The sequence below is a fragment of the Triturus cristatus genome, chromosome 4_1 (genome assembly GCF_964204655.1).
Source record: "Triturus cristatus chromosome 4_1, aTriCri1.1, whole genome shotgun sequence".
NCBI lineage: Eukaryota > Metazoa > Chordata > Amphibia > Caudata > Salamandridae > Triturus > Triturus cristatus.
In genome coordinates this window covers 800,519,162-800,538,111 of record NC_140585.1, presented here as the reverse complement: position 1 = coordinate 800,538,111, position 18,950 = coordinate 800,519,162, and the positions used below count along the sequence as shown (strand labels likewise).

General features: G+C 46.5%; 1 protein-coding gene across 2 annotated transcripts in view; it reads right to left on the bottom strand.

Annotated features, from left to right (window-relative positions):
- Positions 1-6,763: 6,763 nt before the first annotated feature.
- Positions 6,764-18,950, bottom strand: part of CEP83 (centrosomal protein 83) — a 259,250-nt gene continuing 247,063 nt past the window's right edge. For both annotated transcript variants that reach the window (XM_085653397.1, XM_085653398.1), the window contains exons 15-16: positions 8,311-8,494; positions 6,764-7,404 (exon numbers count right to left, since the gene is read on the bottom strand). In XM_085653397.1, the coding sequence (XP_085509523.1) occupies positions 7,204-7,404; positions 8,311-8,494 (385 nt within the window). In that variant the 3' untranslated portion in view covers positions 6,764-7,203. The remainder of the gene's footprint in view (positions 7,405-8,310; positions 8,495-18,950) is intronic.

Below are 18,950 nucleotides of genomic sequence, written 5' to 3'. Positions count from 1 at the left end.
ACTCTAAATAGCTCTTGTCCACTCTGTATGTTGGTTTTTATGCCGGCTGCCCTGCGCAAGTGAGCTGGTTGCTGCTATCCTTTAGACCATGTTGAATTATATTTTTATAGTTTGGCTGCTACTGGTTCATCCACGTTATGCACCCCACTGAGTTTTGATCACCACGCTCCCCTTGATCATAACCTATTTAGCTTTTTAGGAACACCGCTACCTCTTTTCTAAAATCGCGTTTCTGTGATATTATGAGCGGCCGCGACATAAGAGTTGGGGTCTTTCCAGTCTCTCTGTGGTTTGTGTGCCTTGCCTTTGCTATGTTTCGTTATGAATCGCTAGGGTTCTGCCGTTAAGTTGCGCATTTACCAGTATACCAGTATGCCAATTGTGGAGGTTTTTATTATTAGTTTCTTTCCCCTCTGTGTTGGTGGTAATTACTGATGACTTTCTTTCGTTTCCTTGCATCAGCTGCTTTCCAGTAGCCCCCTCAAGATAGCCTCTTTAGCCTGGGTTGTGTTGGACCTCCGCTGTTTGCATCCGAAGCTACAAAAAGTCGCGCTCTCCCCGCTCTGCTGAACGCGCACTGACAAGGACCTTGTATAGACCAAGTTGATCGTCTGGCGGAGCTAAGATGGCGGCACAACAGTATGTGGCGGCAGCTCCCGCTATAGACTGCCCTTTCGTTCTTTTTATTTTTGTTTTATTGTACACACACCATCCGTCCTCGTTAGTTTTCGTGCTTGATGGCACTCGTTAGACCAAAACTCGCCCTTGCGTTTACCAAAAGCCGCACATTTCACTCTTTTACTGCGGTGACACTTTATTGTGTCTCTAATCTCCCCGTTGCTCCCCGGCTGCAGACTTAATACCGTCCGAGTTGTTTTGCCAGCACTCACAAGATAGCGACCCCCATCCCAAGTTTCAGTTTCGTTCTGGGAGGTTTATCGATCGTCTTTCCTTTCCGACCCGGCCTCCTACAATGAGTATCGTTGCCTTCGTGAAGCCTCATGGGAGGTCACCAGCACTAACCTTAGGTGAGCTAGCTGCTGGTCTCTCTGCGAGCGTAGTTATTATTCTCGGTCGGCATGCGATTCAGGCATCGGCAAGGGGGTTTCACTTTGCGGGCACCATCTTGGATCTTCCTTCTCTTTCTCACCGGGAGTTTTCTTCTTCGCTAATTTACTTCACTCTGTTGCTGGTGTTGGGTCCGATAGACGGCTCTTCATCTCCTCTGATCGCTCTGGCGTCATTTGGTATGCTTGTTTTATGGTTCCTCAGCTCATGTATGTTCTTTTTTGTTGCTCGTTCCCAGTGATCGGCGGAGCGCTGGATTCAGGCGTTTGCACCCATTGCTGTCCAAGCCACGCCCCCGCTGTTGCTTTTAGTTTGAAATCAGAGTACTGCTGATACTTTAAAAGTATGAACCGTTACTTTTTTGGCTCAGTTAGCTACACAATTCCCTTTAGAGTGAATTCCCTCACTTTTATTGGCCATGGTATGCTGAACATGGACCAAAGGAAGTTTGCCTTTTAAGATAGCCATCTTTCCCTAGAGCTGTTTATGTCTTAACTGTTTTCCCTTTCCAATCACTGAAGCCTTTCAGTTGCCAATGTGCTAACTCAACATTGTACTCTTGCACACAAAATGCTGAATTTGACACAATTAGAGTGAGAACTGCTGGATCAGCCTTCTCTAGTGCACGTAACAGGCATGAATTTCTGCAAAGTGTGCAGTGCTATCAACCTAAAGTTTTAGTGGCTTAAATTGACTGGCTTTAGAGTATTTCTGTTTAGTACCAACTGCAGGATGTGCAGAACTGTGTGTAAGAAAGATGCTCTATTAGTTCTCAATGGGTAGGACATTAGGAGTTTGAATATACTGGAGAAATATTAGAGTGCTGAGAATTGGATCACAGTCAAATTGTACATCAGCTGCACTTAAAGATGCGTCCTACTGCACTCAATACAGGTGTAGATCTTGAGTATTAGGAATGCTTGCTTTATTTGATGTAGCGTAGGAATGGGAAAAACTATAATTATTAGTTTCCCATATGCCAAAGAATGCCCTTCTACAATGACCCCCTGCACAGTGGTAAGAAGTTTCTCTGTGGGAATGAAGTGTACTTTAGCTGTGGAGTACACACATGATTTGTAAGCAGTAGGAACGGTTTGTCCAACATTTTATACTATGTATGCGTAGACTAGGGGTGATTACGATAGTGGTTGGTTGGACTGCCCAATGCTATCGCGGCGGTCAGGAGACCGCCCCACAAGCAGTCAGTGGTCTGACCGCCGCATTAGGGTGAGACTGCCGGGCTTGAGGTCGGAAAGTGCTTATTTACACGGCGGCTTGTGCTGCGGCCCAGGAAAAAGGGTGCAGCACAAGCCGCTGTGTAAAGGAGCATGCCCTGAACATCCATGCACCGTGTGCCATGCATTATGCAGTGTGTGGCACAAGGTGCAATGGAGGTGCGTGGGGGCACCACATGACAGTTTTACAGTGGCCCATGATGGACAGGGCCCTGTTTGGGACCCCAAAATTAGTTTCCGACTGCCTTTTCATGGCGGTCTTTCCAACATGAAAAGGCTGTCGGAAAGGGATATCGTAATCCTGACGGTGGTGCCTGCCTCGGCACTACCTTCATTTGGGATTACGATTTTGATTGCCGCCCCCCTCAGGATCACTGATCCTGTTGGAGGCTCTTAGGGTCCAAACACCTGGATTGTAATCTGACTGTCAGACCAAAGAGCTGTCAATGGTCAGATCGACACCGACGTCCTGTCGGTGTGCGGTCCGACCGCCATTATAATCAGGCCCTATGTCTCAAACAGTTCTGCTGACAGTTCACAAAAGACAGCCAATATTTTTTTGGTTCGATGTTTTTCAGAAAATGTGGAAGAAATTAAGGTGTACAAGGGCTGCAGTCGCTCAGTATAATGTGGCAGCTAAGTACTTTCAAAGTAAAGAAATCCCATCTGGGCTTGTAAGTTTTTTTTACGTATTTGGAGGCTTTAAGGTGGCACACTGCTGCAAGAAGTCTGGTGCCAAACCCCCTAACTTCACTAGGTAATTCATATCCGAGGAAAATCACATTCAATTAAGCAATTTTAGAAATTCTATAGTTCCTTTTTATACCGTGAGTAGTCAATATTGTCACTATCCAGTCAACCCTAATCAGGTGGCGGGATGGGGGGGGGTGATCATTCTCATAATAGCCATTGTCTGAGCCATCCTCAAACAGATCATGAATTATGCATCGTCAGCCATAGCACAAAGGCAGGGTATTGGAATCAGAGGGGTGCCCCGTAGCGAGGGGTACAAGGTACACCGAGTAAGCCTTTGACTGAGGTCGCAGCGGTGCCATCTCGAAACCGGATAGAGCCAAATTAGGGGCAACGTCTGGTGAGAAGGGAATCAGTGTCAGTGGATCAGTCTCCGGTGAATATCTCAAGACCAGGATGGTATTCAGTCCTCCAGGGTCCTCCACTGACACCAAAAGAAGGTCCTGTCAGCGGTAACCTAAGTGGGGCACATCTCGGCTTCTTGGGGCCCAAAGACGCGCCAGAGGGAACTAAGGTCATGCCAAAGATGAGACCCATCACATCATAAAACTCCTGAATCTGGGCAGGAGTGGCCCTGGCCTGCGGAATGCGGGATGCCACAGGGTCTGGTTATGGCACCAGCTCCACAGAATGACTGCAGGAGCGGGACTGTGAAGTATGATGATGCCTCTGCAATTGCACTGGGGACTTGGAGGGGTGCAGAGAAGTCGGGCTGCGCTTTGACTTACTCCTTTTTAGACTTACCAGACGACTTGGACTTGAATGACAACTGGTCACAGTAACTGCTCCTGGAATGAGATAAGGACTTTCCGTAAGACTTGGACCAGCACAGAGGCGTGTGGTGCCGGGTGACAAAGAGCATTGCCTTCCGCACCTGGATGGCCTTCGGGTGCATGGAAGCACAGACCCTGCAAGTCTTAGGGTGGTGGCTCGACCCCAGAAACCAAAGACAGACCAAGTGGGGATCAATCATAGGCATCTGCTTATGACAATGCCCACAAGGCTTAACCCCTTCCATGCGTCGGAGACATCACCGTGGGTGTGTGCAGAGGACGGCCGGGGGGCGTCCGAACCCCGCCCACTCATTAATTCTCCAGCACTGCGGCGGAATTCGTACCGCAGTCAAGGTGTTAAAGCCTGTAGACGTATTAGGGGGCCTTTCTCTTGCACACTGGTTGAAGAACGTTTAGAAGAAAAAACTTTAAAAGCTTGGTCTTAGACCGAGGTAGCTCTGGATCCGCATCTGTTGGTGCGGAAAGCACGCATAAATGGTGCCTATTTAGGCCCACGCAAATCACATGTGGTGCAGATGACATCGACAAGGGGCACCTACCGATGCAAAGGGGTAATGCCCAAAAAAGTTTCTGAATGCAGTCAGATGCCTGGGGAAGGTAAGGAAGACATACACAATACAAATCAAGCGCAATACCTCAAGGGCTTTGCTGGTTAACTACTGAAGACGATCGCCCATGACTCACTCTGAAAGAAATTCTGTGTTTTCAGGGCATTACTGGGTCGACTATTAATTGCACAAAAATGATGATCCGCAGAACCACCCTCCCTTGTAGGTTGGATTAATAGATTAAAATTAGTCATGAAGTTGGAGTATATTTACTATAAAAGCAAGGAGCAACTGAATTAGGATCAGTTAAAACGAAACATAGAGAATTGAGGAATGTATGGTTTTGTTTTGCCAATAAATTAGAAAAGTACCTTAAAAGGGAAAGTCCAAGTAGTGTTGTTTCATTTAAATGTGTAACTTGTGATGGTTTGTTTTATTTTTGTATATTACTATTGGGTTCTTACTTCCCGCTATTTTGCAATTTAAAACATAAAAAATACTACTAAAAACGTACTTTTTAAGAGAGAAAACAGAATCATGGGGAAACAACAGTGGTGAATTCAATTAACATAATCCAAGAGTATAAATCATCAAATACACAGCCAAGGGGGATATTTATGGAGGAAACACTACATTACAGGTCAGATGTTAGCCGATGGCAGAAACAAGAAATTAATTCAGAAATGATCTTACCTGGCAACCTCAACGTTTTGAATAAACAATCGGCCAAAATTCATAGGTCTAGTGTAAAAAATAGGTGCACCTTTACTGCTTCTATATCAGTCAAGAAGGTAATTAGAATCAGGTGCTAAACAACTGTGCTTGATTACTTGATGATCAGGAAGTACCACCAACTGTATGTAAAGTTAAAAACAGAAACTGTGTGATTTTGCAGTGCATCATTCAGGTAAGTGGTAACACATCATACCTATGTAAAACAAAATCAGTCTAGGGAGTATTATGAAGTCATTTGTAAACAAAACGTAGTCCATCATTCCACAGCTAAAAGGATTGTTTTCAAACACAGAAATTCACCCCCCATCAGACTGCATAATGCTCCTAGAGATCGTAAAAAACACCAAATCAATGTTCAGGGGTGTATAGTCCTCTGTGAATACGATAAGCAGAGTTCACAGTTACATAATTACGAAAAGACTGGTCAGGTATGTCTTTCGTTGAAAATTAAAACCTCTCCCGAAAAAACATTGCAGCATGGCTTTGGTTTGGGAAACAGCAACTAAATAAACCACAAGACATCTGAAGCAATGTCCCTTTAAACAGATGAGACCACAGTGGAGTTGTTGTGCTGTAATGCACAAGGACGTCTGCAAAAACCAAATACTGGGTATCAGTACAAAAATCACATGCCAACTGTCAAACATTTCGTTGGAGGGATGAAGAGTTGGGGCTGCTTTATACCTTCAGGACCCGGATGTTTCACAATCACTGAGTCCATCATTAAATTCTAATTATTCCACAGTAGTGGCCAGCACGGAACGGAAGTGTTGTGATTGGTCTGAGCACCCTGGTTCGGCGCTCAGACGGGGACTGGGGGCCTGGGCATGTTCTCCACCCAGGCTGTAATGCTCGAGATGGCCGGCCAAACATTCATGCGCACTTAGGGAGTGATAACCACTCCTCCCATTCCCTGCTCTGTCAGCAGAGCAGCCCTGCCTCGCAAAGCTGCCACGCCCGCAACAGGAAAAAATAAAATGATAATAACATTGAGTTATTATCTTTTTATTTTTTCTTACACTGCTGAAAAGCAGTGGGGTAACGCTCCTCCGCCTTAGCTGAGGAGCCGCCACTGCTATTCCAGTGCACTCTAGAAGAACATGTGAGACCATATGTCCAGCAGTTAAAGCGTGGCAAAAAGTGGATCATGCAACAGGACAATGATCCAAAACACATCCGTAAATCTATGACCAAAGGGTTGCAAAAGGATAGAATCAGGATTTCAAATGTCCCAGTCTAGTCCAGACCTCAACATGTTTAAAATGCTGTGGCAGAAGCCAGAGAGGTACAAGTCTTTTGAATGTTGGATATTTTTATGTAATTATGACAAAACGAAATTTGTGTATGGTATTTTGCACATGTAGAGAGAGTTATCTATTGTTGAGACTTGTTCAACAGATGAAATTCAGGTATGTCATCATATAACACGATAGAATAGTAAAGGTGTGCACTTCCTTTTCACACCACTGCAGCTATATTTCTTGTATAAATAATTGTACTTATTTTTGCATTTTTATTGAGTTCCATACTAACTGGGTCTCTTTTCAAATGGTCAGAATTATAAATACCCCTTTGCCAATACAAATAACCTCATGAAATGCACACTTCAAGAAAAGAAAAAAAACAGATATGATAATCAAAAGTATAAAAATATTTATTTTAAAAAATCTGATTATTCTTGCAAGTGTTTGATTTTTTTACATTTAGAAACAGCAAACAAATACACTTACATTTATGGTCAACAAATGAAATTTAAATACATTGATGTGCTTGTAAATAAAATACTTTCTAGTACAGAGGTAAAAAATAAAATGGGCATGTGCAAATGCTCTGCAATTCACAGATTTAAAAACAGTACAATAAATGACTTAATTTGTAATCGTTTTTAAAAGGAGAGAAAAGTGGTTCAATAAGTAACAAATATATGTTTTCAGTTGATGATTGTACTAACCATTCTATATAAATAATCTGGAAGATCTAAAAGATGGCTCACATTGGTTTACTGTTAAGGCTTGTTCAGGTGCACTAATGGCGGCACAGATGTAAACAAAGCAACAACAACTTAGTGGTTTACAGTTTCAGTCTCGCGTTGTAGTCGCTGATTTCGCTTGCATCTTCTTCCACTGTTCTGTGTCGGTCAGGAAAGGCACGGATTTCCAGACGACTACGGTCTCCTGGTGGCCCAAGCTCCTCAAGTTGTTTCCTCTGTGAAGCTTCCAATTCTTCTAGTCTCTTGCGAAGAAGAGAAAGTTCTTTTTGGTGCTGCTCTTCCTAAGCATGGTGTAAATAGTTATGGTGAGTTACAAAACAAATGGAGATGAACATATCCTTGGTAAAACAATATTTTGTAAACTTTGTGACTTTTAAGTCTTGTTCTCCACCTTTGATCTCCCAGCTTTTAACTCTTACACTGTAAGCTCAGTTGTTCCATGGTCATTCGTAACAAAATAATCTTTAAGTGAGTCACTGAGTTTTTGGGAAGGGACAATCAGTGGACAGAAACAAGTTATCAGGTAGTTATTTTGGTGTCTAAAACAACTTTCTGAGGGCAGGCTATGGATAATGGAAACTCTTGCACAGCCTTTTTATATGCTAATTTAGGCTGATCATTATAAGTTAAATGCCAATACCCCTCTCTGCGTGGCGGTGCCCTCTTTAAACCAAAGGACCTGTTTCGTATGCTTATAGGCTAATGCCGCTCTCAATGGGAATGCTCATCCATGGCTTATGACACCATTTTGAGAAGCAACTGGAGGCTGAATCTCAGACTTTAGGCACACTAAATCCTTGTGTGGGAGTTCTTAATCTCCTGCCTCCAAGAGCCTTTTCATCAGCCTCTCTTCCGGCTGGATCTGGCAGGCCATGATGGGGCTGGTTCAGTCTCAGCACAGCTGCCAGCCATCTCAAAAATTGGAAAACATCTTTCTCTAATAGGGTCAAAATACAAATCACTTTTGTAATACAGGCAGTGGGAATGGACCTACTCACTAATCTCCGACTGCGATATGCAACACTTGCACTTAGGCTATAATTCTACACAAGCCGTAAGTCCAAAGGAAGATAGCGGACTTCGGTGAAATCCCATTACATAAGCACAGGTAAAACAGCGCCCCTAGCTGAAGGGCAGCAATGACCAACTCATATTAATTGTTACATCATCAATTCAACACTTATTACCTGAAGAGGGAAAGCCACTTCAGATCCTGGAATCACTGTAGAGGAGAGAAAACTAATCGGGTTTAGCGCTCCTGCAACTGGAACATTAGGCCCAAGAATTAAGCTGCGAAATTCATTAAGTCTGCGCTGAAGATCCTTCTGCCTCCTCTGAAGCCTAGCAAACTCTTCAGCAGGAACTGTTTTTCTAAAAAGAAACAAAAACAAGATAATATTAAGAATATGCAATTGTGAGCATGTCGTACAATAACTGTCTTTACTTGCATGTTGCTTCTATTACAAGCAGACCACGGTATATTTGTAGTTGTATCAAAGCATGCAAGAGTCTTCCAATAAAATATGCCAGCACTGAGAGCTGTTGTGAGCAGCCTAACTATAAGCACAGGTCAACGACAGAGGTTAACGGTCGTCAGTGGAGCATACATCATGATCCACAACTCGGACCCACCCCCTCAGTCGGGGACAACACCTAGTGGCCCACCGCCCTCGGCAGACCCACTGACCACGCCCGGAACCTCGGCATCATACTCGACACCTTCCTCACCATGACCAACCTGATTAACGCCGTCAACTCCATCTGTGTCAACACCCTCTGCGTCCTTCGCAAGACCTTCAAATGGATCCACCCCCGAGTCCAGAGAAACCATCACCCACGCACTCATAACAAGCAGACTGGACTACAGAAACGCCCTCTATGCTGGAATCAACAAATCCCTGCTACGCAAACTCCAGACCATCCAGAACACCGCGGCCAGACTGGTCCTCAACATCCCACGGCATGATCCCATCACCCAACACCTACAAGACCTCCACTGGCTCCCTGTCGAGAAGAGAGTAACTTTCAAGCTACTCACCCACACGTACAGATCCCTCCACAACACCGAACCCAAATACCTCAACGAAAGAGTCTTCTTCCACGTACCCAAGAGAAACCTCCGCTCTGCCGATCTCACCCTAGCAGATCTAGAGCGGGTGAAAGAGACTTCTCCTACATCACGGCAAAGGCCTGTAATGAGCTCCCGGTCAACATCAGACACTCACCCACCCTTCACACCTTCAGGAAGAGCCTCAAAACCTGGCTCTTCGGCTGACTCGCAGCTGCACCCACCCCCAGCGCTTTGAGACCCTCCATTCCCTGATTGAATGACTGATTGATCCACAATGAATTTACAGGAACTTTTGACATTATTTAATACCTTCAATCATTTTTATTGGGCTCTACTGAAAACTAATGGTGTCTCAGGATCGTATGGCATGATAATTGCAAATACCAATGTGACTAAAACACGCTACTGTTAATGACAATAAGTTACTGTAATCGGTAATAGCCACAACATTTGGTTGTAGCTTGTCAGCGATGGCAACAGCTTTCTGAAACAACAGAATGCGAAACCCATTGAGAGGCAGGTTTTCTAAATTGGGCATAGGCTTGCAAGATTAGAGACAAACAAAGGCTTTCAACATTATCCTGAATGGCAACAGATTACCAGATCCCAAATGGCCAGTAGGAGTGAGTTTCAACAGCAATGGGTATTAACTACGAAAGATTTGCCAAAATGAACATGATTCACAACAAGTATTGGCAAAGTGAATAGGTCTCAGGAATTTGAGAGCTCTAGGCGTTGTCAATATTAATATCTTTTAGCTATGTGTTATGGAGTCGAGTGGATGTATATCGTGTGGAGTGGAATTATGTGTGTTGGAGTGGAATTGTTTATTGTGGAACTGTGCAGTGTGGAATTGTGTGGTATTGAGCAGATTTATGTGTAGTGGAATTATTTTGTATGGTGTAGGAAGTTGGCTCTGCCTATACTATACCAAAGTAAGGTATAATGTGCACAGAGTCCAGTGAGTCCCCAGATGTATAGCAGAGGCTAAATTAGATAATCACAAACAGCTCTATTTGTGATAGTGTGGTCGAGCTGCTAGGCTTACCAGGAGGGTGTTTTAATCATTTTGTATTCACTCAATCAAGGCTGATGTCACACATTCAGAGACAGAATCAAGACCAATTAGGGAAGTATAAAAAAATGCACACTTATGGTTTATTTATAAAACCAAGCAGGACTTAGTACAGGTAGGTAATACATATTTGCAAGTGCACAACTGTTCAAGGAAATGCATTGTTCTTGTAATTGTAACAGTTACAGGTTGATATTGCTTTTCGGAATGCTTGGACTTACACAGTAAATACTATTTGATTACTTTCGGATTACTTTACAATAGTACTTACTTTTCCCCATACATTAGCAGTTCTACATAGACCACTTTCTAGACCCAAAATCCCCTACTATGGGTCCCTGTCGGAGGAAAGATAGTTATCGAACTTGGCGGCAAGTATTTGACTTACGAGGTTGAGGTTTCAGGGTTAGGACCAAGGCTCCCCAAGGTCGAGGTAGGCACTTTAGTTGCACCACCAGCAGCACTGGGGTAGCCAGGTGCAGGGGCCCAAAGTTAGCTAACGGGCGAACAGGGTCTTTGGTTGGGGTCTGCTGTCAAGCATCCAAGTTGGGTGTGGGAGGAAAGCTCCTAGGGTTGAAGTCTGCACTGCAGAGGCCAACGGCCGACAAGAGCCACACCTCCGGTGGCACCGAGTGCAGGAGGGAGAGAGGACGGCGGGTCCCTGGGCTTCTCAGTGGAGACCGTCGGTTTCGGAAAGCTGCAGGCTCAGTCGGGGGGACTTCTTGGAGGCGACCCACGACTAGAAAGGCGACTGGGGATCTGGGAGGATGCTTGGATACCGTCAGATGGGCCACCCAAGGTCGGGAAGGTACCAAGGACTGGGGTGCCTTAGGCGTCGTTTTCCTCAGGCTGCGATGGGTCACGGTTGGCGTCAGTCGGACAGACGCAGTCGGACTTCCTGGACTGCTTCGGTCAAAGGAACAGTTGTCTTACTGCCTTCAGTCGCGATCGGGGGACTCTTTAGGTTTATTTTCAAAGCATGTGGGAGGTCAGGGGTCACCAGATCCCAACTTAGGAACGCCGGGGGACCTCTTTGGAGTATGGGGCCACTCAGCCTTGGCCCGTGGTGGCCAAGTGCTGAATCGCAGAGTCCGGAATCTGAAGGTTAGTCTTTGGTTTGAGCAAATCCGGTGCTCACGGCAGACAGAGTCTGTTAGTTGAGTACAGGGCAGGTCCTCCGGACTTCTGTTGCTGCTGGACATGCTGGTTTCTTCGCTGTAGGCAGGTTGTGGTTGGGACAGGCTGGTAGGGCTGGGGCCAAGTCAGTTTGTGTCCTCGGTTTCTTCCTAGGTCAGCAAGGCTCCTCGGTTATTCTTTCTTCCTCGAATCTGAGGAGGCAAGGTTCAGGGTCGCCCCTAAATAATACATTTAGGGCCATTAAAGGTGTGTGTAGTTTGAGACCAATGTGCCCCTTCCTTGGGGTGGGTACACCCCGTATTATGCTACCCTCCAGTGGGAGGGGGCATGAGCCTCTTCCTAATTGGCTGAGTCCCCTCCTCTTCAAGATGGAGGGGTCTGAAATGTATGCTTCACCTCACTCTCCTCACCTGAGGAGTGGGGTTGGCAACAGTGGGCACCCCTCTCTTCCTAGCTTAGATTTCTCGCAGATTCTCCCGCCCAGAACCGGTGGGAGCCAGTAGCTGAGGACAGCAAAAGGCAGGGACAGCGTCCAAAGGCGGCAGGCTCTTGAAGCTTCCCCTTTTGTGGGCGCAGCCCATCTTGAGGGAGGAGAAACAACACCTCTATCCAGGATGGGCTTTGTTTCTGGACCCAGAGAGTGGAGGCCCTCTACCAAGGGTTCCAGAAACCTGTCTGGTGGTGGCAATGGCGGGCAGTCATTCAGGAACAACACCAGGGCTGGTCTATCTTCTGGGGGCATCTCTAAGATGCCCCCTGAGTTCATTTTACATTAAATCCCACACTGGCATCAGTGTAGGTTTAATGTGCTGAGAAGTTTGCTATCAAACATCCGAGTTTTAAGAAAAGCCATTATGGAGCTGTGGAGTTCGTAGTGACCAACTCCAAGACTATATATTCTTGATGGCTTTACTACACTTACAATGTCTATGAATGGACACTGTAGGGGTACAGGCTCATACCTCTGTACCCTCACCTTAGGACTAGTGCACCCTGTTAGAGGGGTGACTTACCTAGGCCTTAGGCAGTGGATTGCAGGCATGGCACACATGGGTGTGTGCCATGTTGACGCTTCACTTCTTTCTGTGCCAAAACACGCAGCCTGCTGTGGCAGAGTGTGAGGGTTAAGGTGCAGGGCCTCTAAGAGTGGCACAATAGGTGCTGCAGCCCTCAGAGGCATTCCTTGGTTACAGTGCCCTTGGTACCCATGGTACCTTTTCCAAGGGGCTTGCCTGTGGCCAGGTAAGTGCCAATTGTGGATACAAAGGTACAATTTTGGGACAAAACACAGGCCCTGGGAACCTGATTGGCAGGGACCCAGTGCACATCAAGTAAAAGTGCATCAGAAATGTGGCAAAAAGTGTGGGGGGGTGGTTACTGCACCAGAAACTCATTTTCCTACCATGGTGCATTGAAATTATGTGGCTAGTAATTATGTGATATTGAGTGTAGTTGAATTATGTGGAGTGTGATTGTGTGTTATGGAGTGTAATTATGTGGAGTGGTATTGTGTGGCATGGAGGGGAATTATGTTGTTTAGTGTTGAATTTTTTAGCACAAGCTTTCTGGAAGACACTTAACGCTTCATAAAAATTGTGATTACAAGACAGTAAGGACTAATATCTGTAGTTGTAAAAAATATTCGCACTGTTGGGATAATTGTTACAATGATATGCCTAACACAGAGTGTATGCAAAAATAAAAGATTGTCCAGAACACCGAGCTGGGCTGGAGAGGTTAATATGCCTGATAGCTCTCACACTTTGTTTATCTCCTAGAAAGCTGATTTATGAGAGAGGTTATAAACAGTAAGCAACTTAGCATGCTCGTAGGAGCTGGCCAGCAGCTGGGTGTGGAGGAGGGGACAGACACCTGGCACAAACCTGTGGCGACTTCAGATCTCCGATCCCTACCGTGCATCATCCCATATTAAAATATATCCCTGACTGGGAGCAGATGGGGGATGGCTAACATTATTAGCAGGAAGAGGGCAAGAGAAGGCAGAAACATGAGGAGCAGCGGGATATGAATCAACATAACAGACTCAAGAGTGTCAAAAATATAAGAGACAGAAGGAGGAGGGCGGGTATTAAGAAAAACCACTTAAATATTGTTTCGTCTTCAAATGTGAAGTACTGTTTCCAACCAAATAGAACTGCAATGCCAGGCTATTATTTTGTATATAAACCCTGCTTCCTTATTCTGCTGTTTGTTATAACAGTCCAAGTGGCAAGAAAGAAGGGAACAGTATATCCAAACAGGCACTTTCCTGTATGTTTTTTTTTAAAGATTATAATTGCTCGCCGACCGTATCAATTCTATGGCAGGATCAGGAGGGAAGGATTAGGCTTTATCTTTCTTCACTTTATTTGCCAACAAAAACTACATTTCCCATGAGACAATGGGAAAGAGAACCAGAAAGTCTGTCAAATTGGAGTGCTGCTGCCTGTATAATGGTCCCCACAGACTCTCTAGCTTCCTCTTTCATCGCTGCTCCAGCAGCATTTCAGATAAGTGAACTGTCTTCTCGTGGTTGACTAACTTAATTGTTAACTGTTTCATTGTATGCAGCGGCATATTTGTCCCTACCGCTATACTTTGTTTAGCGTTGTGTGTCTCTTGCTCGTAGGAACGTTCTCGTTCCTATGCGGTCACATTTCATTCTGCCAGCACACGAGCGCAGTGCGGTCATCCGACCGCCAGGGGGCCCGCTCACTCATTCGCTTGCGTGCTGCACATCTTGACCCCCCTTTTCCCCGGCAGCCGGAGCACATCAGTTTCACAGGCAGCCGGAGCATGTCAGTTTCACATGCAGCTTACAGCAAAGTGCTCTGACTGTGATGCCAAACATGGAGGAAGAGCTTTGTTTGTCAATTACCTTTACTGTAAAAAGTCGGTTTTGTCTGGGCAGATTATTTCTTTAGAGCTATTGTTAATTTCAACTCAGCGAGCCACCACCTGGAGAAAGACCACCCGTGAGGGTAAGGATAGCCTCCCCTGAGGCGTTTGTTGTGACTTTCCAGGCGTCGAATCCCCCATAAACAAAGGGGTGCACGTCCCAAGGGGTGTTGCTATTCCGGTTTCCTCCTGCTGTCGAATGTTGGTAAAGGTCCTAGACCTACCATATTACCCCATTACTCGCACGCACATTATGGAATTTGAGAGTTCTGAGGATTATGTGGAGGCAGAAGAGATCACTTACCTCCCAACTGAAGAGCATTTCTGCGAAGTGATGGATGCTTCCATCTTCAAAGCTGTCTTGCAGGTGGTAGCCCCCTGGAAAAGAAGATCATGGCTCTTCCGGCACAATGCCAAAAAACCCTCAGAGGAAGAAACAACAGGGCCCTCGGCCTCCCTACCTCCAGGACAGCCAGCTATCCCTGCTCCCACCCCTACTCAGGTCCCTGATAAGCACAAGTGCACGGACGACCCTGGAGTCGATTTGGACGCTTTCACACGCCTCAAGAAGGCGTTTATGAATTTACAACCCTTACAGGACCCTCAGACTCCGGGTCCTTCAGGGGATACCCCTGCTACCCCCTCTAACTGATCATGGGGATGGGGATGGGGATGACTCTCTCAATACCTCAGACGGGAATGGGGACCATTCTAGACCTTGGCACCCAGCTGCTAGCCCCCGAGCCGACACAGGCCCCTCCACAGCCACGATACAGCTTCCAGGCCCTGATGACCTGCTACATCCGGGTTCGGCGGAGTGGCGCCTGGCACCCAAGGTAGTCGCCTACATGGCGGGTAGGTTGAGGAAACCTCTCGTTAAGGAGGTGAGGAGCTGTCTCAAAGCAGAATGCTCTAGGCCATCTTTAGAGGGGAAGCTGGCTCTCACACCAGAGATAGACGCCAAGAGGGCCACCTTCCTCACTAAATTTGTCCGTGACCCCAAGATGGGCATTGACAGATTGTGGCGCTCGTGCCAGGATAAACTCCTAGACATAGCAGGACCCCTGGCAAACATTATGGCCATGGTGGAAGATGCAAAAGGCTCAGGATCCCTCATATCTCCTGATGCTCTGTCAGGCTGGGCTCAACGAGACATTATTTTCCTGGGGAACACAAACTGTGCAATTTCTACTGAACAGCGCAGATCGGTGCCGATTAAAATTGACCCGTAGTTGGGGGAACTGTCCATGTCAGAGGCTCAATAGCCATGGGCAACCATTATAGAGACCTCTTTATTCATGAATTGGGCAAATTTGTCAATACTTTTTATTTATTGGACAAAGCTCGGACCTCTAATAAGAGGATATTCATCCCCCGTGTTTTTGCTGCAGCTGGAGTCATGGAGCGCTCGATCGGCCGTCCCTCCCTACAAGCCTCCGGAGGTGGCGACTCTACCTGTGGCCAATGACAGGACTCCAGCAAGTTTGGAGACTTCTACCTGACCAGATTCTGCCCCCGCTGCTGTGGGGCAGAGGCAGACCCAGAGACACCAGCAACTTCAACAATGTACAAGGTGAGGAAACAGGACCCGATGGGGATCCGAATTGGGGGTCGTCTGGCCTCTTTCACAAGGAACTGGGAACATTTCTCGTAAGATACATGGGTCCTTCAGATGGTAGGAGGCTTCCACACAAAAGTTTATGGATTTCCATCTCAGCCACAGCAACTCAGACCTCTGATCTTTATATGAAAGCAGAAGACTCTAGTGGATCAGGATAGCTAGCCTGTTCGAGAAAGGTGCGACAGTCCGAACAGCTCATCCCAACAGTTTCCTCAGCAATCTTTTCCTAGTGGAAAAAAGGGACGGCGGTGTACGTCCATTTATCAATCTTAAGGAGTTCAATGGCTGGCTCCTATACCGACACTTCAAGATGGAGGATATCCATCTTCTGAGGGACCTCCTCCAGATGCCGGATTGGATAGTCCATCTGGACTTGAAGGATGCCTAGTTGGCGGTCCCTGTTTTTCCGCCTCACACGCGCTTCTTACAGTTCAGGTGGGGCTCCAGTGTGTTAGAGTTTGCATCCCTTCCTTTCGGTCTAACATCGGCCCCTTGGTGCTTTACCAAGCTGATAAGACCGGTTGTTGAACACTTGTGGGCACGTGGGGTGAGAGACTGATCATTTACCTCAACGATATTCTGATCATGGACCAATGCCCACATCTCTCCTTTCACTTGCACATGGCCCCCGACCTTCTGGAGTTATTGGACTTCGCGATCAACACACAGAAGTCCGCTTGTATCAGCCCACTCGGTGCAATTTGTAGGGTTCTTGATAGAATGGTCAAAGCGACCCTTAGCCTCACGGCTCGGAAGTTGACCAAGATCAGGCAGAAGCTAAGGAGGACAATATCCAAAGCGCAAACCTCCCTACGGCAATCGGCACGGATTGTGGGTCTCCTCTCATCCTCCATCCATGCTATTTTCCCAGGTCCTCTCCATTACCGGGCGTTACAGTGCTTGAAAGTCTCACACCTTCAGAAAGGCCTGTCGAACACACAGTTGGTTCCGCTCTCAGACGAGGCAAGGGAGGAGATGCAATGGTGGATTTCCCATGGAAGCCTGGTATGGTTGAGAGATTTTTTGCTGGTAATCTAACCTAACACCAGTGTCCCCAGATGGGGCGTGCGCTGTGGATAGTTCTCCACCAGAGGAAAACGGGCTCTGCATATCAACTGCCTGGAGTTGATGGTGGGCTCTTTCGCCCCACAGTCTTGCACTATGGAGAAAGTGCAATGCTCGGTCCTTTTGAAGATGGACAACATAGCAGCGTTTCGCAATGCAAATCATTTGGGGGGCTCAATCAATGGCCTTGTCGGACCTCGCTCGAACACTATGGGAATACTGCTTGGCCAATCACATCTCTGTTAGCGGAGCACCTTCCAGGTCGCTCCAATCAAGTGGCGGATAGGCACTCTCGCAATTGGAGAGATTTCAGCCTTTGGAAGTTGCATCCACATCTCTTCCAGCATCTTCAGGACTGGTGGGGTCCGTTTTCCATGAATCTCTTTGCATCCCATCTGGACTTCCAGCTCGACAGGTACTGCAGCTGAAGACCAGATCCCCATGCAGCAGCCACAGACGCCTTCCTTCAGGACTGGAGCAAGTAGCTGCCCTATGCCTTCCCTCCTTTTGTGATGATAATGTAACTGGCGGCTCAAGTGCACAGGCTGCAAGCATAATCTGGCTTCCAGCGATGATTGAACTTTCTTGGGATTTTCCAATCCCTCTACCCCTGTTTCCGGATCTTCCCCGGGATCCCCAGTCCAATCCTCACCCTCTGGCCCTGATGCGATCTCTTTGTCTCATGGCCTGGAGGGTTACCGGGAACGATGGAAAGTCCCGGGGATTTCACAAAAGGCTGGCTCTCTGCGTGCCAAGGCCAGTGCGGACAGTACAAACAAACAGTACAGTTCTGCCTGGTCTAGATGGTTGGGTTGATGTCCCCAACACCAGTTGTTGTCCAGATTTTGAACTTCCTGGCAAGCTTGGCTTTCCAGGGTTTCGCTTACAGGTCAATTAATACCTTCAGATTGGCAATATCGGCGGGCCACCTTCCAGTGGACGGCCACCCGGTTGGGGAACACCTGTTGGTATGTAAATTGTTGTGCGGATCCGGTTGTCATTTCCCCCTGAACCTAGGTCCTCTGTACTATGGGATGTCATTAAGTACCTTTCTCTGTTTCAATCTTGGCCTTCTAATAAGTACCTGTTTAGGAAACAGCTGTAGGTGAAATTGGCAATGTTATGTTTAATTTCTTGTCGCCGGCTCTCGGATGTTTGATCCTTGGACATTACAGGTCGACTTTTTAATCAAGAAGGGGTGACTTTTCATATTGCTCGCCAAACAAAATGCAATTCTACACTGGTGTCATATCCAGCTTTTTTGCAGGTTCCTAAATTGAGTGTGGTCCGCACCATTAAAAGGTATGAAGTGGTCACTGAGGACATACGGCCTCATGGAGAATGGCAACTATTGATTGCCCTCACAAAACCTCACAGAGCGGTTTCTTCCCCTAAAATTGCCAGTGGGTCAGATGGGTCAAGTAGGAGGCGGGCATTGATACATCCAGTTTTGGAGCCCATTCAGTGATAGGTGCGATGGCCTCCAAGGCGTTTGCCTTATGAGCAGGACTTGAAGATATCCTCAAGGCTGCTGACTGGTCATCTGATTCTACCTTTAATACTTTTTATTTTAAATCAGTCTCCTCACTGGCAAATGTAGTGGTGGATCAGCTTTAAACTAGCCTAATCCTCGCCTCCGGGACCTGCGATAGAATGAAGAATTTCCTAGCTATCGTAAGGAAAAGTTTGAATTCTATTAAGGACACAAAGGCAAGGATTAGCCCACCCTGGACATCAAACATCTGGAAGTCCCACCCTAGCTGAGGTGCAGGGTTGCCTACGCTGGTAACTTCTTACACTGGGCTCAGATGCATACTATTGTTGTTGTAAATTTCTCATGCTTTATGAAATTCTCTAGTCTCAGTATAATTACAAGGTTGACCTGTATTTTCTCTCTGCTGTACTGTGTTGGTTGATTATGCATCAAGTTCTAACACGACAAAAGCTCACGCGTGCCGCT